Source organism: Pundamilia nyererei, unplaced genomic scaffold (assembly GCF_000239375.1).
Source record: "Pundamilia nyererei isolate P.nyererei 1_Seehausen unplaced genomic scaffold, PunNye1.0 scaffold00455, whole genome shotgun sequence".
Classification (NCBI taxonomy): domain Eukaryota; kingdom Metazoa; phylum Chordata; class Actinopteri; order Cichliformes; family Cichlidae; genus Pundamilia; species Pundamilia nyererei.
This window is the reverse complement of record NW_005187856.1, coordinates 217223-240006: the sequence shown is the minus strand read 5'-3', so window position 1 is coordinate 240006 and position 22784 is coordinate 217223. Positions and strand designations below refer to the sequence as shown.

Here is a 22784-nt window from a genome sequence, read left to right as displayed (position 1 = left end):
AAAAAAAAAAAAATCCAGTACCATTCGGCTCTCTTATTGCTTTGATCTGTATCTTCATGCTGGAAGCAAGTATCAAACTGCCTTTACTTTCTCTGGCAACTGATTGTTTGGAATTCTGCAAAAGGTGGATAAAATGTAAGAGAAAAATTAAGAAAGACAGGGTCTTAAGAGGAAAAAATTTATAAAGTGAGATGAAGAAGGGGAAAGGGTACAAGAAGGAGGTGTGTAAGACTGAGTGAAAGAAGGTAGCAGCTTAGAGTGAATTAAATATATAACCCTATATGTAGGGCTGACAGGAGTTGATGCCTCACGCCACACTGAAACATGAATAAAGTCATGTGCTGTCTCTTTAAACTATGCACAGCGGACCACAGGATAGAGGAAGAGTAGAATCAAGTCTGCCCAAGAATAACAAACCATTTCCTGTCCATGTTCTCAACATTAAACATGTCAAAAGAGCTGCCAGTGATTGCCAGCACAGATCTATGAAGCAAATAATAATGTAACTAATAACAGTGTTTAGAAATATAATTAATCACTGATTAACCTACCAAACCATTTTTTTTCTCAGTCAAACAAGGGCCGTTGATGCCTTCAGACTGCTTTTTCTCTGATCAAACATTCAAAACCTTCATAATAATTGCTACTAGTTCTGTTTCTGTTACTATTGTATTCATAGTCATGTCGCTGTATCAAGAATGTTACAATTTGTGATTTCAGAGTCCACATATTCAACCTGTCTTAAACGTGTTTCCCACTTTTTAAGTTACATATGACTTTATGTTTTACTTGAAGTCGAAATGTCTTTTATTTTGAAAAGCGGACCTCGCCGGACGTCCTTCCAGGTTTAACAGCTACCTTGATACCAGCGGGAGAAAGCTACTTGCAAGCAGATACACAAAGAGAGAGTGGAAGGATCTGCAGCTATGGGAATCAAACTGTACTACACCACTGTTACTGCCTCGAGGACGGTGAGTCAAGCAGCCATAATTGACAACATGTACTGTTATATGTATGCTTTTAGCTCCGGTGGCAGCAGCTAACAGTCCAACAGACACACCCAGCACCCTATCAGTAGTAAGCTTCCTCCTGACTAACAGTGCAGCGGGCCTATGCCGAACTCACTGCCCCTTTATTGCATTATTGAAACGTCAGAGTTATTAGTGTGAAAGCTCGATAATCATTAAAGTTATCATTGGGAATTAAATTTAAACTTAAACGACCCGTAAAGACAAAGCAGGTTGCCTTATTCCACCTAGCTTCCCTTGCCTTAGTTGGAGAAAGGTGTTTTTATGAAGCAGCTTAGCTAGCAGGTTTTTGCGTATAATTCTCCTTAAAGCGCTTACTTATTCTAATCAGTGAAATTCTCATAGTGTTATTGTGGTGCATGAGGAGTGGTTCATTGTAGCGAACACAAGTATCCGTTTCCTGTACAGAGAGAAGCGCACCAAACTACATTTAAAAATCTGGCAGCTGCTTGTTCTCGCTAATTTAAACCATAACGCTAAGGCCTGATATAAACAGAGTGTATCTAATACGTCAGCATGAATCTGATTTACTAAACGGCACATGTTTCGAAGGAATTTGGATTTTTATAAGCGGCACACCCAATCCTCTATCTTCTTGTTCCAGTTATTCTAGATCGACAGTTAGCCCGTAGGAAATCGGTAATAAAATACAAATGTTCTTTAAATGAGAGCTAGCTGGTATTTCACATGTATGCCGAAGTAACTAGTAGAAAGTCTAACGTTAATGCGTCAAACCACTTTATGTTGTCATGTGTGTATTTGTTGTATGGTCAGTGCAGCAAATTCTTGGATTTTGTAATAGAGTTTGGTTCATAATTTTCCACAGAATATATAAAGAAGGACTAAATGGAACAAGGTGATGTTCAGACTATCTGCAGAAGTGTACAAACTGACATTGTACAACCTTTTTTTTTTAAACAATCATTTTGCAGGACTTTTTTTTTAAGTTAGCTTTTACAGTGGAGTGGGACAAACATCTGGTATCTATTAGCTGTGAGGAAATGCACAGTGAAAAGGTTGTAACAGGCGTTCATTTTTAACTCTTGCATGTGCAGCATTGCTTCCAGCTACCTTCGTGGTGGCTGCGGTGTGCTACACCCGTCACTGTAGCATTTTTTTTTAACCTAACTTATTTAAAAAAAAAAAAAAGATGATGCAACATCATAGTTATTTAATACTTGTCTATGTTTCACTTTTGCTTTTTTATATTAAGACTAATGCAATTCCTCAAAACATCTTATTATAATTTAACTGCATAAGTGTACAAAACATTTCTAGAATCACCTCAGTAGCTCAGACCTACATTATTATGTCAGTGTTTCCAGTCAGCTGCAGCACACATGAAACTTCTCATAATTCAGAGGTGCTTCCTAAAATTTTATGGAACAAATATGAGCAATTCCCCTTTTTTTTCAGTTTAAGGAAATGAGACTGGGCTGTCTGTGTGTTGCCAGTTAGTGCTGTTTTTAGGTGTGGTCACCCCCCCCCCCCCCCCCACACACACACACACACACTTCCTGAGTCACCCACAAGATAGCAGACTGTCTACTACATCTATTAATCATCACATTTGTGTAACATATGCAACATAAAGCTGCAGCTTTTTACTGGCAGAGCATCAAAAATGCCTTAAATCATATTCTTTTCTATTATATTGTTGTTTCTTTTTTTTTCTTTTTTCTTTTTTAAAAGAAGAAAAAAGGGTCATGTTTTTTTTCCCTTTTGGGAAAATAGCATTACCAGGTGTATCTGAACAGTCCTTCAGAGAATTTCAGCCTTCATCTGCCTCTTGTTTTATCACACACTGACTAAAACACTTATCAGCTTCACAGCTATCATGATTTTGCTCTGCTAAGCTCTTGGAAATGTAGTCGGTGAACAGTAGATTGGAAACTGTGGTGTCACATGTCACTGTCTGCAAATTAAACACAGATAAATGAGTTGTCTGCTTCCTGTTAATTGTATTTGGGTTGATTAAGATCCTAAAACCCTTGTTTTGGCCTTTTTGGGGGGCTTTATTTAATGCTAGGTGAAGTCTCAACAGGCAGAAGTGATACGAATCCTTGAAAGCAAAAGCATCCAGTACGAGCTCATCGACATCTCTGTGGGCGGGGAGCTCCGTGATGAAATGAGGAGCAAAGTGGGGGACCCGACGGCAGTCCCTCCCCAGCTTTTCAACGAACACCAGTACTGTGGGGTAAGGAAAACACACACACAGACTTTTTGCTTATTCATACAGTGAAGTGCTGGTGCTGTCAACACAGTAATTGTTTGTCACAAGTTAAAAATATGAAACCACGTTTTTGAAACTGAAATCTCAAATCTACTCCAGCATCCTGACACTTCACTCTCAAAGCCCTGTAAAGCTGCCTGTGACAACTGAACATGTGTGAACACTTTTCAAAGTAAACTCCACCTGCAGGATGATTTAATCACGTGGTTGTTAAATGCATGTGTCCCTCAAATTTTCAGTATATCAGTAATCAATATATCATTAAATAGTTAACGCATGTGTCAGTTGTTAGTTAGCTGTCGCAGTCAAATTGCTGAATGCCTTCAAGGAGGTTTGTTGAAGAGCATTTTTGGGTTTTATTTTATTTTTCTCTCTTGAAAATTCGATATCAAAATTCCACAGTCACTGCTTCTCTACTAAGTTGTGCCAGTATTAAACTGGTTAATCATTATACGCCAAGGATATGTGTGTGCAAAACTGAATTAGCATAAAAAGATGCCTACGTTGGTGCTGCAGCAGTGGTTTCAAAATCTCTGTATTTCTATTTGAGATTTTTCTTGGTTACATTCAGAATCTGATGTTGCTTCTGTGCTGGCAGCAGCTCCCACTCTCTGCAAAAGGACCTGCAAACTCAGTCACCTTTAATGGCCACGTTAGGGAGAAGTTTGATTTTCAAAACTTCAGCAGAAAGTCCTCTTTAATTCTCAACATAACATAAATGGATCCAACAATAACTATAGAGGATAAAAAGGAACACGGTGGAGACGATACAAGAACTCTGTTACTTAATAACACGTAATAAACGATGCATTTAGAATATAAAAACTTTTGAATATATTTCAACAAAAAGTCTTGTGTTCTGACGTTCATTGTCATCCTCACAAATATCACATCAGGATGCAGGCGTACAGACACACACTCACAGATTCTCACCAATAACGCAACGCTGAACTCATTGAAACAGTTGTTTTCCTTAACGGTCAAGTTGTACAAAGTGAACAGTACATTTACACGAGGCTCATGTGCTCTGCTTTTGATTTATCAGAGTGCTGCGTTACTTCCAGCAGTTGTGGGATTGTGCTGCTGCTGGTTTGTTGTTTTGTGTACTTATTAACACTGTTGGCATTTTCTTCCTCTCGACAGAACTATGAAATGTTTTCCGAGGCAGTGGAAGCTGATACAGTGGAACAGTTTCTGAAACTGGCGTGAGGATGACGGAGTACCTTAACCTCATTTCCCCACCCGCCCCGTGTCCTATCAGAGTCCTGTTGTCCAGTCTCTCTGTCTCTCTCTCTCTCTGCACCACTAGCAGTGACCACCCACTTTCAATGCCATAATGAAAAATGCCAAATATCATGAATACTACTAATCAGCAAAGACACATTCCCTCTAATGCACCATTACGCTTGAAATCAGTCTTACTCTCTTTTTATGTCCTTTTTTCTCTCCATTTGATTCCTCTCAGATCTTATTTTATCCATCTGACAGGCTAGTGTTAGTGCTCCTGGTCCATTAGGAATCAATGGGCTGTCTGAATATGCGGTAATTAGGTTGACTAATCTTGGCTGTGGCCAACTGATCGCCGGAGATTAAACTAATCCACTGGATGACAACATTTAACCCAGAATCTTCCTGATGTGGCAGGCAGACCAAGCACACCATCATCCATCAGTCTTAACTACTTTTTGGCATCTTATTCTGTAGCCTTCAGGTTCCCATGTTGCACATTACACCACACTGTTTGCACTTCATGTGGATGCAAATGTACAGCTAAGTAGCAAGGACTGTGAAGTTCCTCAATCCAATTAATTCAGAATTAGAGCAGCTAAAAGACAGATTTTAGGTGAAGCTGGTTTTTGAGAATTTTGGTCCATTGGTCTCCTTATATAGGATGGGAGCTGACCTACTTAAAGGAACGGTGCCACCAGAAATCAAGTGTGTGTTCTTCACAATATTACAAATAAAAGCTAAAAATAATTAGCTTGTGTGCAATGCGTTAAAGCTACCGTCAAGTTTTTCTGTACCCAAAAATACATCGTTCTGTAAGTCTAATGCAACGACTTATACAAAGACAACTATTGATAACATTTTAAATGGTCCATTGTTTACATACATGTTTGCTAGCTTGTAGGCTTGTTTTTTGTCTGTCTGCACATGGCACTCTACTGCCACTAATGTCTGTTGGCGGGATTGTGTATGACAGTGTCCATCAGCACAGTGTAAACCAAAGGCAGTAGAATTGGTGGACATAGCTGCTGTGGTTTGTGAAAGTCTTTTATGAAGCCTCGAGATGAGTGAGCTCATGGCTTTACTGCAGTATTATTCCACAGAATTACATTTTACTTCCCTAAACCAAGAAAAATAAAACGCTGTGGGACGCCATCAAAGTAAACCTGCACGCTGCATAAAAAAGCAATGTCTTTGGATTCTGGTCAAAAAACTATTAAAAAAAAAAAAAGGTTGATATCTTAACTGAACACCAAAGTATTACATATATATTTATGATTTATCTCCATTGGGCCAAACTTACTAAAAACTGGTTTACGCCTTAAAAGAAAATTCAGTGGTCATACATTTCAATAAGCAGCTGCTTACGTTTTGCATCCAATAGAGTGGGATGAACAGATTTCTTTATGTTGCATTTGGTGCCAATCTGTAATACACTTTAGCTGGTGGATGCTCACTGCAGTGTTAGCACTTACCTGCCATCTTCTACATTTTTCCGTAGTGTTCCTGTTGAACTTGAAAGCTTCATTTCTGGCACTGAGGGCTGCTCTGTGTTCATCAACACGGGGCAGAAAGATGCAAAAGAAATTAGAAGAGAGTTAGAAAAAAACAAAAGATCTGAGTGATCTGGCTTTCAACCGCGTATCTTCTCATTCCGCCGTCTATTTCATCTTACGGTTTCATCTGAATAACCTGGCATGAAGATGCAGTAATGTGACTATGCACTGAAACCCTGCCTCATTCTGAACACAGATGTAAAGGTGCAAGCAGACATGTTTGTACCGACCTGAATTAGTCTTACCAGCCTTAGGGAACACTCACCACATGGGGAAAAATGAAGGCTTCACTTATCTGTGCTTTTTATGCATTCATGTTATTACGCTAATTATCATTAGTTTACTTATATTGATCATTCCATTTCTTTTTTTCCCCCTGTTTAACTGAGAACAGCCCAGTTTCCTTGTCTCACTCATAGCACCCGTCAGTCCCCCTCGCTGTCATACTCGTATTGTTACGGTTTGGGATCACCAACGATGACGGCCTTCACACACAATGTTTGTGCACTGTTTTGTAAGTTGATGGTTGTGGATGTTTGCCTGTTATTGATGTATAATCACTATGAATCATGGTTCAGACATTCCACGTCTCTCTCTGAGCTCCTGCTTTGCTTTTGGACCAATTCCCCTTGGCCAAAAAAAAGAAGAAAATAGGGAATAAAATGCTGTTGTCTTCCAAGAAGATTGTGAAAAGTGATTTATGGGTTAAAAAAAATAAATGAATAAAATGGAGTTGAATCTACATGTCTGGACTATTCTTATACACATCCCTATACGTATTATCTGTTTGAGTGAAAGAAGGTCATTTTAATTTGCAGATCAGTGCTTTATTAATTTTAGGCATCTTCATGCATGACACTCTTAGTTTCTTATTCTCAGTTTAAATGCATAACCAGCTGCATTTGGGTAATTCTCGAAGAAATGGACAACACATAAGAAAGGTGAAGAGTGGAGACAGAGCTAAGACAAGTGACAAGGATGAGTGAGAAGGTTTACAAGACTGACCTGCTATGATTTATGGTTTTGAGATAGTGGCACTAATAGAAAGGAGGGGAGGTGGCAGATGTTAAGATTTCCATTGGGAGACACAGGATGAGAAATTTGTTTATTAAAGGGACAGCTTAGGTAGAGGAATTTGGAGAGAACCTAAGAGGAGTAAAGCTAAAATGCTTTGGACATGTGCAGAAGAAGGTAGAAGGATGTAGCTGGCAGGAGGGAAAGAAAGGAAGACAGCATAGAAGATCTATGTACAGATAGGGTGAGACTAGAGGCAACTCCTAAAGGGAGAAGAGGAAGAAGGAGAAATTGGTAACATTAAAATTCACATTGAAGTTGGTATGTAGTATGATGTCGCTTGAGTGCAATGGCTCATTTGACAAAAGGCCAAAGAACCGATTGAAGACTTAGGAGGGCCAGGAAACCTATGACCCCTCTTTCAATCCAGGGGCTTGATGTGGACATTCTGGAGGACTATAAATACCCCGGAGTTCACGCTGATTATAAAATGGACTGGGTTAAAAACGCCACTGCCCTCTACAGGAAGTCGTTTCTATTTTCTAAGGCGGCTGAGATCTTTCAACATCTATCAGACAATGATCAGGATTTTTTATGAGTTTGTTGTGGCCAGCCATCCTCTATGCTGTTGCATGTTGGGGCAGCAGGTTGAGGGTCGCGGATGCCAACAGACTCAATAAACTGGCCCACAAGGTCACATGGTAAAGTGCTAGCATGACATGAACATTATCCATATTGGCATTGGGGGTGGTTTTTAATAATAAAAATTCAGAGTATAATTTCTTCATATCTTCATTGCGGCTCACATTTCTGTATTGTTCAACTTCTCAAAATCTGAAACGTGAATACTAGTTAGTTCATTGTAAACTATCACGTTACAGTAAGCTAGCAAAAGCTAGCAAAAAGATCTACTGTATAAAAATAACTATTGAATGAACTGACGTTCGTATTTCCTTAAGATATTGTCTTGGAACAGCTAGAGAGTTTATTTTGAAAGTCGACACCGGAAGTTTCGCTGTTAATTTGTTGTCGCTAAGTACTGAGCCAAAGAAGGAAGCTCAAACATTTGACAGGTAGCTGCTAAGGTAACGTGAATATTCGTTATTTGAAATGTATTAATGGCACTTCTGTAAAAGAAAATTAATTTGACTAAACTTATATGCGCATTACTCAGTGCTGCTTTTGTATGACAGTTGTAAGCAAGACACTCATAGATTAGCTAGCTAAGCTAAGCTAGCTGAAAGCAGTGTGTTGACAGAATGTAGTTAAACGGGAGCCACAAACTTATAGAGACATATTAGCTTATGAAAAGCTCATTAAACCGGGACTTCTGTTTTATCTGATATCTTGTTTTCCTCTCTCTTTTCCTGCTAATTGTATCAGCTGACACATGTTAGCTCCAACTGCTTGGTGTTTGTTTCTATCACAGGTGTTAGCAGGTGTTAATATTGCTTTTCGGCAGAAGTGCATCCTTATTGTCATCGTTTCGTGCTATGGATGAGTCGCTTTACACAGCAGAGACACTAAGCAGGACTTTATCATTTAAACTCAGCAGATTTGTGTTGTTCTCCTAACCCTTGATAAAACGGCTTTCATGAGAAACTAATTTAAAACCTGTTTACGATCTGCATAGATTTGTGTTAGAGTTTAATTAATAAAAGACATCCTTTAGTTTGTCACTTTAACCTCCTAAGACCCGAAGTCTTCCACAGCATGCATTTTTAATTTCTCTTTGATATTTGGGCTGATTGGGACCCGATGAATGTAAAAACAAAGAATTACCAGATTTATTTATTTTTTACCTGATTTTTGTTTCTAAGAAAATTGACAGCCACATATGAGGATATTCGTTTAAAATTTCGATGGAACAGTAGCAGTATAATGAGAGGACAATTTAGTATTTTGGTCTAAATAACCCAAAATGTGATGTCCACATATGTGGACGCCAGGTCCTAGGAGGTTAAGAGGCATGGCTTTGTATTTTTTTTGTAACTAGATATTTTTACTGTCAGAAATCCAATTACAAAACCAAAACAAAACACCACACACTTTTCTTCAACTGCAGATATATACGTATAGGTTCATAGTGTGTTGGACAAGGACACATTTTTGGAAGTTGCTGTCAAACTATGGCCTTGCTAAGTCTAAGTGCTTGTTATAAACTCTCTCTGTTTCCATTCATGAAAACAGATACCCACTCCAGATTGTTCTTGACTTGTTTAGATCATCTGAATTTGTTTTTCTTAACCATGGAAATATTTATGTCATCATCTGCAATATAGACAATTAGCTATTTTATTTATATAGCAAATTTCATTATACATAAACTCAATTTGCTTCACAAAGAAGGTTAAAATAAACAAATGGTACTATACACAGACACACACATACACAGCTATTGAGTGCAAGTCTTTGTGAACAGAACAGTTTTGAGTATTTTAAAATGTTTGCACACATGTAATTGATCTCAGGTCAGCAGGCAGCTTGTCCCAAAGAAGAGGACCACAGTAACTGGAGGCTAAAACAACTGAGAGCTTTGTGGACTTTTGAACTTCACAAGTTTATGAAGGATTTTAAAGGTAATTCTATATTGCACTTAAAGCCAATGAATCCTTTAGTTGTCTTTTGGTGTCTTTTAGACTTTTAGTGTTGCTTTGCTGGCTTGGCAACACTGGTTTCTTTTTTTAAGAACTGCTGTGCCAGTTTGTGGTACAAAAAACCTTTTGCTGTATCTTGATAGTTTTATTTTATTTCAGCATGAAGGACAACTGTGAAACATATTCCATTTTACTTGTTCTTCCAAACTTTGTGTCACACCTTGAATAATACACACCTTGTTTCTTGTTGCTGTGTGTGTAGCAACCCTGTCCATGTCTTTCTCAATCTCTCTTTTTTCTTCTTAACATAAAAAGACTTTCAGCAGCAGCTTCTCTCTTCATCACAAGCTGTTTTGTGGCATCTCGGCTCTCTTCTTTCCCTCATCTTCTTTAAAGATGATTAGCGACAAACCCCCTCCCCTCTTTTTTGCTAGCATTTCCCAAATTGCTGTTCAGTATTGTAATATTGGAAATGTGCATTTATTAGTGATAGAACCAGTTAATGTTTCAGTTTGAAACATTAACTGGTTATTGTTGCCACTGTAAATTGAATTAAGATCATCTCTTTTAAATGCTTTTGTTTTTTGGTCTTATGCAGTCACATGTAAAGATGAGCGTCCCAGACTACATGCAGTGTGCTGAGGACCACCAGACAGTACTTGTGGTGGTCCAGCCGGTTGGCATCGTTCCTGAGGATCAGTTCTTCAAGATCTACAAGCGCATTGCCAGCGTGAGCCAGGTGAACATCAGGGACTCCCAGCGCATCCTCATTCGCTACCGCCACCACTACCTGCCTGAAAACAACGAGTGGGGTGACTTCCAGACACACCGCAAAGTGGTGGGCCTCATCTCCATCACGACATGTGCCACGTCCAAGGAGTGGCCCCAGACGGCCGAGCGCTTCCACGGCCAGAAGGAAGTGTACAGCTCCACGCTGTATGACTCGCGGTTACTGGTATTTGGGCTGAGTGGGGAAATTACCGAGCAGCAGCGCACGGACGTGGCCTTCTATCCCAGCTTTGAAGAGTGCTCTGATGTGGAGAAGAGAGTGGAGGACTTTGTGGAGTCCATATATATTGTCCTGGAGTCCAAGCGGCTTGACCGTGCCACAGATAAATCCGGTGACAAGATCCCCCTGCTCTGCGTGCCCTTTGAGAAGAAGGACTTTGTGGGTTTAGACACGGACAGCAGGTGAGTCGTTCTGTCATCGCAGTCACATTATTTTGCAGGTCAGTGGTGTTGTCTGTGTCAGGTTGCTTCTAACATGTCAGCCTCACCTGGTCAGAAATTGTCAAAAATCTGTCTTTTGATTTTTGCTGTGTTCATGTTTGTTTGTTTACCTTGCTTTATTTGTCTTTCTTCTTTTTTTTTTCTTTCATACTGTCCTGTGAGTTTATTATTGGGTGCAAAAAGGTGAGACATTAGACTCATTAGTTAATCCACATCTATCCCATCAGCTTTAGCTTTGCCCAAAAGAGCACTGCTGCTGTTCATTTGATGATGACTCCAAACCAAACTCATCACTCCTGCGCATTGTTCAGTCTATGGACCAACTGGGTGGAAATGGCTTAGTTGACATTATTGGCTTTGAATAACTGAATAATCAGAATTAAAGTAAGAGCACTTTGAATAAATGGTCTTTAAATGCAAGAGAGTTCCTTCTTCCACAGGGAAAAGAATGAATCCTGAATGTACGGAGGTACTAATAAGCAGCACAACATTTTTGTTAATTTCACCAGTTACACACAGATTAATTCTACTTTCACAGTTGATTCTAAGAGAAGTTAAATAACCATGTTTCTAAGTATTTTTCCCATTTACAAGAAATTCTAATTACTCCCATTATACCTGTCCTCCTGGCTCTGTGTGTAAACAAAATGAAGGACATTTTCCATTCTTTTCTTCTAATGAGTTACTGTTATTGATGACAGACTACCTAATTCAAAGTATGACTTTAGTGCCAAGCAGCAGCGTTGCAGTGCAAGAGGTGTGACACATGAGAAGTTAAATTTAAGCACAAAAGTAACCTAGGTGGTGTTTTTCCTAGGAAATGTTAAAAGTAGAACCATAGATGGTATAAAAAGTGTACATAGCTGTTGTGACATCTCCAGGTGGTTTGCAATCTGTTATTTTGAAGCCTCCAGGTGAGCATTTCCACCAATTCCATCTTGGTTTAAAAAAAACTTGAATATTACTAGAAAAGCTGTTTACTTTTTTCCAAAAATCCTTTTTTTGTTTTTGGCTGGAATCAGGGTACTTCACTGATAATGAATTACACCAGTTATTGTACAGGCAGAACTCTAGACATTACAAGTTACAGCTCTTTGTTTAATGTGTTTAAGCCCGAAGTCTGGAGAGTAGCTAGTTCAAGTTCATTGATAATGTTGAAACACAGGCATAGGTTGATTTAATATGTTTTACAATTATGTCTCAAGCCCAAAATATAAATATATCTAATGCAGTCCAGTTGCTCATACAAACTTCTGATGGTGAACACTGATGTTATTAAAACAATTTATTTGTCAGTGAGATCATTTTTTGTTTTTAGGCTTTGCAAAAAACATTCTTATTTAACAATCAGGCATCTTCATACTTGCAAATGGGATGGGCAAAGCATTAAAAACAAACAGGGTTCAAACTATTGAAGTCTGAATTCATGGGTCATGGATTGCACTAGACTGTACAAGTTTAACCAACAGGGTAGCCACAGTGTTTATGTATCCATGAAATTCATAGATATAAAATCAATAATGAATGAAAGTAAATGAGAAAAAAAAGTCCTTGTTGTGTCGGCGTAATGAAACATAGACAAGACTTTATTTATAAGACCTGTGTAGTTTGATCCTAATTACAGTGAAAATGGCAAAACCTTTTTAACAAAAGATCCAATTAAAATCTATTACATTTAAGAGTATTAAAATTCATAATGGGAAACTTTATTTCAATTGTACTTTGACACATCCTTCAATTATGTTGCTGATTTTGGCCTCATTAAATATATTATTTTATATTATTTTAAAAAGTAATGGTAATATACAGTAGTATTAGTAAGTATAACTGATGATCAGATTTAGTTGATAAGCAAATACTGGAACATGTTTGGAACATACTGGAACATGGCAAGCGTGTCACACTGAACCGATACTAAACTCAAAGCTGCTTGTGATCCACAAATAGATCTGCCTGTTCTTTCTCCCAGGATGTCTGTGCCACAAACTCCCTTTTATTGCTTCTGGGAGGGTATGTCAGACACAGCAAGGAGCTGAGAAAATAAACTAGAAACATGGAGGATTTTTTTTTTTCTTTTTCTTTTTTGTCAGTTTGGTAAAATTTGTCAACATAACCCGACTGATGGGATTTTGGTGCATTTGCTTACTGAGATTTGGAATGTTTACATGTGTGTGAGTGAACTGCCTTCACAAAAGTGCTGTTTTTATTGTAATACCTCTTGTAGACATCTGAAACCTATGCCGTGCAAAGATGAAGAAAAACCAACAACAAGAAAGAACTTCATATTATAATGATTACAAAGGCGAAAACTAACAAAAACTAAACTAATATGAAACATTATCAATCCAAAAATCTAAACTGAAACAGGCAAACCCACCTTGCAAACTAACTGAATAGAAGGCAAAAACTCAAATTTAATATATAAGTAAAAACAAATGCAAAACATTAAAAAGTCTATTTCTTTATTGGTATTTAATGCTTGTACTTTTGGGGTTTTATAAATGCATTTTTAGATGGTAAACACCAGGGTAGTAATTTTATGTTAATATTGTACATTTGCGTGTGAGTGTGTATGTGTGAAAACCATTAGCTGAATATTGGTTACGGCTGATATCAGCAGTATTGACCTGTGTCCCTGTATCTGCAAATACTATGATATTTATGACATTTTATCACTGATTTTTAACTATTGTTTACGTCATAAGTGATAATATATATTATAAACAAGATTTCTTTGTTTCCCAGGCTTAAAATCTGAAATAAATGGATACAAAATATAATGCAAAATATAAAAAAAAAAGTACCAAATAGTTATTTTAAAAAAAGGTGCTTTTAATACTGAAACATGAAGACACTGATGAAGGAGGAGCTGATAGTTTGGTCTCCTAAGCATTACATGTCATTGCTGCTGAAGTTCATCCCAGCTTTAGAGAGCATTTGGGAATAAGAAGGTGCTGTTTTGTGATCTGTCTGGCTGAATGGCACAGATCAGATCTCATCTCTTTATTCATGAGATCATGTGCTACATTCCAGCCTGGCACAGCAGCTCCTAAGACACGAATCAGATGAAAGTTTCCATAACTGCAGATCTAGTTTGATATGTTTTGGGTTTTTTTTATTACTAAGCAGTCTAGTTTCCTACCAGAAATAATTATCAGAGAGAAAACTGTTCACAAGCAGCCTGCTGAGCATTTGTATGAATATTTAAACTGCCCAAATGTGTGACACAGTTCTCCCAGAATAGCTGTTCCTGTAGATTTTTATATCCCTGCTTCTAGATGACACTCCTAAGAGAATTCTGCCCATGAATTCACTTCACCTGCTGATCCCTCATATTGTTTTCGTACGACCTCCTGTTTTTCAGACGTCTCAAATGTCTTGCACAAGGCAGCTAAGTTCCCTGTGTGTCCTGGTAAAGTTGTTACCTCCTGTGTGTTCTTGTGCAAGGCTAAAGGCCAAGGGGTGGTAGGACAGCTCATACTCTGTCCTTGTCTTGTTGCTCTTTTGTTTTTGCTCTCCCTCCTAATATATCCTCATTGTAGAAGACTCCCCACCCCCTGCTGACATAGGAAATTACAACAGCATAAGTCAGAGTTGTTTTTTGTATTCAAACAAATCAATTGCCAAAAATCGAAACATTTATTCTAGATTGAATTGACACACTTGATCCACCCTGCTGTTGTCTGAAGAAGTTTTTTTCCTTCCTCTTTCTACTCGTTTCCCCTCAGGCATTATAAGAAACGATGTCAGGGACGGATGAGGAAGCACGTTGGGGACTTGTGTCTCCAGGCAGGCATGCTGCAGGACGCGCTGGTCCACTACCACATGGCTGTGGAGCTGCTCAGGGGAGTTAATGACTTCCTCTGGCTAGGTGGTAAGTTTGGGAGGAAGCAGACTTAATACTGCAGTTGTTGACGAGAGTAAATACTATAGCCTTTGCTTGCCTTACATGCAGATCTCAAAACTTTGAAGCAAATGATCATTAGTGCAAACTGATCTGAGTGGTAGAGTGCTGTGTTTTTTTTTTTTTTTTTGTCTGCAGCTGCACTGGAGGGTTTATGCTCAGCCTCTGTCATATTCCACTACCCTGGAGGCACAGCGGGGAAGATGATGGGGCGCAAACAGAGTATCTCCCAGCCACTAGATGCAGGGAAACGCCACAGAGCAGGTGAGCACATCGCTCTGTAACCGTGCTGTCAAGCAGTGGCCTTGATGACTGTTTTCTATGTGTGAGTTGTAACTGAGTGAGAATATCTCTACTGATCAGCAGCGCAAACACTGCTAAGCTTTGCTTGCTCAAGAAAGCTGCTTACTTTGTGTGCAGAGTACCTCCTCAAACCTCCAAAGCTTTTCTCACCTAACCTGATGACTGCTAATTTACAGTTAACATCATTTATTCTGCCTGCCCTGTTATTAACTTGCTTTTAACTTGCTCTAATTTTAACACAGCTTTGTGTATACCTTAAGTTAACTGAATCTGTAGACCGTCTGCTAAACACAAAGACTATTAAAACGCATTTGTCTGAATGAATCTGAGGATGTGTGGATTTAGGATTGGAATATGATTTATTTTTTCCCCCCCTAACAATAAATTTTCAGATAGTTTTAAGTATTTATAAACTACATAAGGCTGTACAACAACAACATTAAACGAATGATCAAATTAAAATAACTAAAAAAGGGAATTTCAGTGACAGTAAAAATGTAACAGCAAACAAATTAAAGCTAAATGTTCAGTAAAAAGGAATTCAGCTATGCACTAGGGCTGCACCGTTTTATTGAATTTGAATCTTGAACACGATTTTAGCTCTTAACAATTAAATAATTGTGATTGAGTACTACTAAAAATGTATGCTCTGAAAACAGAACGTAAAGCAAAATGGAATCGGAGAGCTCCCTAAATGAGCGTCTGAGTATTTGCCTGCCTGTTCCCTGCACTGTGCAGCTAGAAGTTTCCTGATTGTTGACTGGATGAGTAACACTGAATTAAAGACAAATGCACAAGAAAGTTCAAATATCTGACACAGCAGAAGGCAAAGAGCTTGTCCTGCGAAGCAGAATATCATCTATTTGGCAATACTTCGTATTATTTAGTTCAAGTGATGTTAATCAAGAAGTATCTTAGTGTTTGTGCCACAGCTAACTTACTCAAACACCTGAAAACACTTTACAAACTGCATGAAACCATTTCCAGAAACAAAGAGGGGTCTCATGTCGCTATGAGTTTTAGTCCCGTCCCTCTGAAAATATGTCTTTTAAATAAAAGGAATGTAATGCAATGTAAATGGCCTGTATTTGTATAGTGCTTTACTTAGTCCCTAAGGACCCCAAAGTGCTTTACACATCCAGTCATCCACACACACATTCACACACTGGTGATGGCAGCTACATTGTAGCCACAGCCACCCTGGGGCGCACTGACAGAGGCGAGGCTGGCACTGGCGCCACCGCGCCCTCTGACCACCACCAGTAGGTGAAGTGTCTTGCCTAAGGACACAATGACCAAGACTGTCGGAGCCGGGGCTCGAACCGGCAACCTTCCGATTACAAGGCGAACTCCCAACTGTTGAGCCACGATTGCCCGTAAGAATGAAAGTCGTAGCCCGCGCTGATTTAATTTTGTGTTAGTTTGGTGATGATTTTTTTTGTATGTATGTGTTAGATTGATAAGGTTGGAATACATTTATTTTGACGCAAATAATTTCACACTACATTGGCGTTAATGTTTTGTTTTTGGCAATAAAATGATTGATTAATCCTGAGAAATCATCAAAATGTCAATGTTGTAAGTAATCGTGATTATCGCCCTGATATGTACAGTATGGGCCAGAATTATTCTAGGTTTTGTACTACTTAAATATTTTGTTTTCCGAATTTGTCAAAAGTAGAGTTCTTCTTTTCAGTTTTATTCAGATATATTTCTTCATTTTTTGAAGATGATCAGTTTGGGTTTATTGGTTTCATTAATAATAAGTTGAAATTTGTTTTATTTTTATAGCACATTTCATTACAGCAGCAGCGCTGACCAAAGTTCTGTACAGAACTACAAAGTAACTAGTACCAAATAACTTATAATATTAGCATCAAATAACTCTCACACTGTATTAAAAGCCAGTGAATACAGTTTGTTTGTTAAACAAACAGTTTGTTTATTGTGATGAGGAGAATGAAATGAAATGAGATTTTGAGTAGGTGTTGCGATTCAAATGCAGCACTTTATGAAGGCATTATACTGCCTCCCTCCCTCAGTTACTTTTGCACCAGTGCCTCCTCATGTTTGCAGATTTTACACATTTGGCCTAATTCACAAAGAGTAAAATATAGTATTTGTTTATTACTTTGTTAAGTTGTGTAAGTACACAACTTTTTTAGTACCGTTGCACATGCTCTGTTTCGCACATGGTTTTAATGAAATTTAATCAACCTCCATATAGTTACAACCACTTTGTATTACATATTATAAGTACTACTATGCATAAAATGTAACATGTATGGCGCTCTTATGTAGTTTAATATAGAGTTAAAATACTACTATAGTGTGTATAGCGGTGTAGTATATCAATGAGCCAGAGTGGCAGCAGCTGCAGCAGTGTAAATGTTTGGAAGCTTAACACAAAGCTTTATTCACCACACCTTATTGAGCTCAAAATTGTTTGTCATCACTTAATAGCATGTTGATTGGCCGATGAATGAGCAGTGTCAATAATACAGCTACATGCTCAGAGTGTTTCATGGCAAACCAGCAGCAGCCATTTTTGCAAATTGTTGGGACTAACACTGCTAACATTGCTCCCTGCGTCATGGAGTGAATCTGCATTCTCTCTCTCTGTCTGTAGGGGCTCAGGAGGTTCTCATTGATCCAGGTATGGAATGTATAACCAACTTAGCTCTTCTGGACAACAATTTGCCTGCTTGCTTGTGATCACACGTGCCCTCGTTTGCATCTGTTTTTATATCACTCTTCATCCTTCACCGTCACCACCTTGATTTATATAGTTTGTTTCACAAATCACCCGATGTACTTCTCCCTCCTGTGACAGATGTTCTCCTCTGTTGGTTTGGTTTCACCATATTTTATTTATTTTTTCTCCTCACAGCCTCACTTTCAGTCACCAGATCTTTAAATGACCTCTCTCAGTTGCTTCCATTCCTTATTTATTGACCCATTAATAATACCAGCTTACATCTTACTCTTGATTATGAAAGAAAAATAATTGAAACCTATCAAAATGATTTAAAGAAATTGCTTACTAGAATATTTCTCTTTGAAGACTGTTGTTGCTCCAGCGGGGGGCAGTCAAACACCAGTCGTGCAGACTTCCTGCTTATTAAACGCTCACTGTTGCTGAATCTGTCACTATATTAGCAAATATTTTCTATTATATTTTGTGTATATTTGTATCTTCGCTAACTAAAAAATTACAGTGTGTTGCACTGTACAATCATTGCCCCTTCATGATGCAAATGTCATTTGGTCAGCATCACATCGTATACATTGTGACAGCATCACAGTCACACACACAGGTCAGTGTGTATTCTAATCAGATTTGGCTTAGAGAGGCCGTCTGCACTTTCATTTAAAGACTAACAGGTAAGTTTACCTGTGGCTGTGTTTATATCTTAATGTTAATTTTACCCCTTCATGTTTTAGTTCTTTTAAATCGGAAAAATGGGATAAATACATTTGGTTCATCACCCTGTGGGTTTTCAACAATATTTCAATCCATTACTGTAACGTGGTCTGTGTTATGTGATATATTTGAAAGTATTTGTTGATGGGGTGTCCAGTACTGTTCCTTCAAAGAGTTTTCTCTACTTCCTTTGTTCACTCTGTTTCTCCTTCCTTTCCTTTAGTAGCAGACCAGAGTGATGCGCCGTCTTCTCTGTTTCTTTCCTGTACCAATCTTATGCTGTCCTGTTTTGACTGTAGGAGCCCTCACAACCAACGGCATTAGTGCGGACACCAGCACTGAGATTGGACGAGCAAAGAACTGCCTGAGTCCTGAGGACATTATCGAGAAGTACAAAGAGGCCATCTCCTACTATGGAAAGGTACTGCCCGAAGTGTACACGGCTGTTAAACCAGGTCCCAGCCAGTGTGGTTGTTGTTGGGTTGGCTTGAGGATAATAGATTATTTTGCTTGATTTTTAGTTGGATCTTAAACATGAACTATTTTAAAATTGCTGCACAGATGATTACAGTAAAGCTTAATTGTCATTCAAAATTTCCCAATGAATTCCTTAACAATATATTCAAACACTAACAAGCAGGCTGTACATTTTCAATGTAACAAGGACAAGATGAGCTTCTTTCTAGCTGCTCCTTTTTTTTTGTAAGCAGTTGCCACAGCTGATGGATCTGCAAATTTTTGTTTGGCACTGATCTTTATGCTGGACGCTCTTATTGATGCAACCCCCACAGGAATTTGTGTCTCCTTCTGCTCTCAGACCAGAGCACAGAAGCCCTGTGACAGTGATTAGTCCCATGCAAATCAGCATTTCTGTGATATCTGCCTTTCTGTTGGATACTTCCGGAGGCTTCATGCCATTGATTCTGAAAGTCTGGAGAACATTTTGGGCCACATGTTGTTTCCCAGCATGGAGGACGATGAGATTGACAGCACACATGGTGGCTTTTAGTGAGGAACGTAGAGGAACAGTTAATATATGACAGCCTATATTTAGTAACATAAGGTCAGTGTCATGCAACCAGGCACTTTTCCATCAATAGCTCATATAATCCTGTGATTTTCCACTGTACTTTTACAGTACTGCTAAGAATGATGTAATATTAGATTGTTGATATGTGGTTTTAACATCTTAAACTTGATGAACCCTACAGAAATGCCTACAGAATAGAGGAAAATTAGATTCCTAGCAGAGAGCCACAGATGCAGTAGGGAGATCCTAAAGAGAGATTTTTTGCTATTGAAACAGCAAGACAAAGTACTAATGGGAGCCTTGTTCTTTAGATCAAAACACCCTCTGCAGATTAAGAGCATTTATTCTCCTTTAATTGTACATGTTAAGCAGCAGGTCCTGCCTGGGGCTGCACTTGTTCTCCAAAGGTGCTTTAGTTTATCTTTATTGAGGCTGTTCTCTTGATATTAGACTTGGTAAAAATGAGATGAGTGACCATCTAGAGGTTTGTGCTAAGAAGCAGCGTTGGACACTTGGCAACATAACCTCGTGTTTTATCCTGTGGTTTCACTGTATCAAACTACTTTGTCATGGTGCATTGTCATATGAGGATGAGTAAGGGGTCAGTGCATGCAAAACCACCACCTACTGCCTGATCACTTCTCTAACTAAAACTTTTTTCTCTTGCTGACTGCAGACATTTCTAAAGTTATTTCTTTGTTCTAGAGTTAAGAAGCAACGTAATCCTAAAACAGAGAGCACTAAAGCCTTGTGCATGTTGATTTTATATGAAATTTGCAAGTCAGCCTGCAACTGCTTTGAATTCTGTTGTTTATCTGTTGTGTACTCTCTCTCAGCCAGTTTTAATGCCATCAGGCCTGCAGTGGAAAGAATAGGGCAAAAACTCTCTTACGTGCTGAAAGAATACATCTAACAGCTCGCTCATTTAATTAGTTATTATAGCAGGAGCTCCCAGTGCTGTAATGATTGGTTATTTACACTGATAAGTCCATTAGATTATGTGGTCAGCATATTTTTGCCAGATTTCCGTCCTGGTTTTATAGTTACTAGTATTTACATTAACTGATGCAGTTAATACTACAGCTACATACAGCGCTTTCCTGACAGTGCTGCTTGGCTGTAGTAGCTGTCATGTTGATGGTGTATATTACGAGTTTAACCTCATATTTTTCCTATCCTGTAGTTCTGTTATTGTTTGTGAAATGATCTGCTCTGTTGCCAGTAGACCAGTGCTTGTTTGTGATTGGTTACATGCTGCAAAACCTCAGTCTTAATTATGTGGTTAACCCTGGTTTAACTTACAGAGTTGATAAGCACCTTCTTGTGAATAGTGGTTAAGTGAAGGGTAATTGAAGCCAGATTAAAAAAGATATGCTGAGTATCCCGATCTTGCTTCATAGTACAAGCCGCAGAGCTCCAGGTTAATTGGTTGTGTTTTTGACTTGAATAGGGAATCAGATTAGAGAAAATAAAGGGTATTTTTAAATACAGCCATTCAGTCTTTAGACTAATGCTCACACAAAACCAAAAGCGCTGGTAAGCAGAAACGTAAGCGTCGTAAGCTGTGTAGTAATATTTATTGATTTCAGCAGGGGGCAGTATTTTATTTTGTTTGAGTTGTTAAGGACTTGTGCATGCTGACAGCAGCTGTTTGTTATTATTGCTATACTGAAGCTGCATGGGGGCAAGCATGGGGGCATGTGTAGATAGTAGGACTAGAAGCTTATTAGTCAGCAATAATGCACTCCTGCACACAGAAAAGTTATTGTACAGGTTCCATTTATAGCACAATGTACTTGGACCCTGTACAAAGTCACCAAGAATACTATTAAAGTATCTTTAATGCTTAGGGGAAGCCGAATAGGCTCATTATGCTTCCAAACTATTCAGAAGCAATCCTGCTCTTTATCTTCATTATTATAATTGCCTCTTTGCACTGACCTTCTTTCAGCCCTTTTACCTGTAACTAGTTCATTCAGAATTAAATTACATCTCAACACAGAGCCATTCAGATATTAATTGAATTTTAATAAGGAGACAATGAGGGTGGAAGTGGAAGGAAGTTGAGGGACGGTGAGGTTTGAGAAGAGAAGAAAAGAGGGGAAAAAAGGGGGCAAACCAGCAGCAACTGCTCAGCTTTTTCAGCAGAAACTGAGTAATGGTTGGGAATTCCTGAACGTAGAACAATAGGAGATCCGAGTTATCACACTGGTCCATCTTCCCACATCCGCGTTGACTGATGAATACGGTCATATGTTAATGAGAGAACATTCTCCCTGATTATGTGGTGGGTTGTAAAACTCAAGGCGACTCTGATCGACTGTTCATTATTCATTAACACTGAGCCTCCTCCTGCCCCTTGTTCCTCCTCTTATCTTTCGCAGTACAAGAACGCAGGTGTCATCGAGCTGGAGGCCTGTGTGAAAGCAGTCAGGGTGCTGGCTATTCAGAAGAGGGCCAGAGAGGCTTCCGATTTCCTGCAGAATGCCGTTTACATCAACCTGGGACAGGTACGGCATCTGACCGGGAAATAAAAGCTTTCCCAGCCACACGGGATGATTAATATGACCACTGGCTCTGTGGTGGACAGTTAAATCACAGGACCTTTAGCAAAAAGACACTCTAAATTGGGCCTTGCTTGCACCATATTGTGCCCTCGGAGTATGTTTTTTTTGGTCTTAGCTCTTTATCATTAGATTAATACATTTATTTTTGTGTCTGAATTTTTTGCTCATACGACTTTGAGTCGGTGAAGTTCTTCCAGGACACCTACGAGTACACTGATTCAGTTTTTTGTTCTCCTGTTGTGTGAAAATGCTTCAGTTTTTCTGTTTTTTGTTTTTGGGGTTTTTTTTTTTTTTTGCATTTGTCATTGAAATTTTCCTCCTGTGTCATTGTTATTATTGTTCAGTGTGATGAAAGTGTTCTTAACAATTTTTATTTAGCGTCAAACTTCCAAAACCATTTAATGGAACAACTTTTTAAATGACGTGATTTTCTTTTCATTTGGTTGATGTTGGAAAGACATGTTAAAGTCACAGTGTGTAAAATCTCACCACTAGATGTCAGTAGATTGCAGTCAACTTTATCTAGTGTTCATATCCCTCCCATTTCTAGAGCACAATCCTAGCTACGGTGGCCCCTGTAGGACAATCACATTTTGGTCAGTCAGTCAGGATTAAAAATGTCAAATTTAGATGGCTCACATCTGTTATGAATTACAGCTGGCGTATTTGTG

General features: G+C 38.7%; 2 protein-coding genes across 2 annotated transcripts in view; both read left to right on the top strand.

The window, feature by feature from the left end:
- The first annotated feature begins 817 nt into the window (after positions 1 to 817).
- sh3bgrl3 (SH3 domain binding glutamate-rich protein like 3) lies at positions 818 to 6786 on the top strand. Its single transcript, XM_005753709.1, has 3 exons — positions 818 to 971; positions 3058 to 3225; positions 4405 to 6786. The coding sequence occupies exons 1-3, from the start codon at positions 927 to 929 to the stop codon at positions 4468 to 4470; spliced, it is 279 nt and encodes a 92-aa protein (XP_005753766.1). The 5' UTR covers positions 818 to 926; the 3' UTR covers positions 4471 to 6786.
- A 1281-nt stretch (positions 6787 to 8067) lies between these two features.
- The window catches only part of trappc9 (trafficking protein particle complex subunit 9), a 229220-nt gene continuing 214503 nt past the window's right edge, over positions 8068 to 22784 (top strand). The window contains exons 1-8 of the mRNA XM_005753708.1: positions 8068 to 8143; positions 9530 to 9637; positions 10254 to 10846; positions 14614 to 14759; positions 14928 to 15053; positions 17722 to 17748; positions 18816 to 18937; positions 21931 to 22056. Of these exons, the coding sequence (XP_005753765.1) occupies positions 10266 to 10846; positions 14614 to 14759; positions 14928 to 15053; positions 17722 to 17748; positions 18816 to 18937; positions 21931 to 22056 (1128 nt within the window). The 5' untranslated portion in view covers positions 8068 to 8143; positions 9530 to 9637; positions 10254 to 10265. The remainder of the gene's footprint in view (positions 8144 to 9529; positions 9638 to 10253; positions 10847 to 14613; positions 14760 to 14927; positions 15054 to 17721; positions 17749 to 18815; positions 18938 to 21930; positions 22057 to 22784) is intronic.

Coding starts and splice junctions, on each gene's coding strand:
- sh3bgrl3 (XM_005753709.1), top strand. CDS start 927: ATGGGAATCAAACTGTACTACACCACTGTTACTGCCTCGAGGACG. Junction 972..3,057: donor CTGTTACTGCCTCGAGGACG/GTGAGTCAAGCA, acceptor ATTTAATGCTAG/GTGAAGTCTCAACAGGCAGA. Junction 3,226..4,404: donor ACGAACACCAGTACTGTGGG/GTAAGGAAAACA, acceptor TCCTCTCGACAG/AACTATGAAATGTTTTCCGA.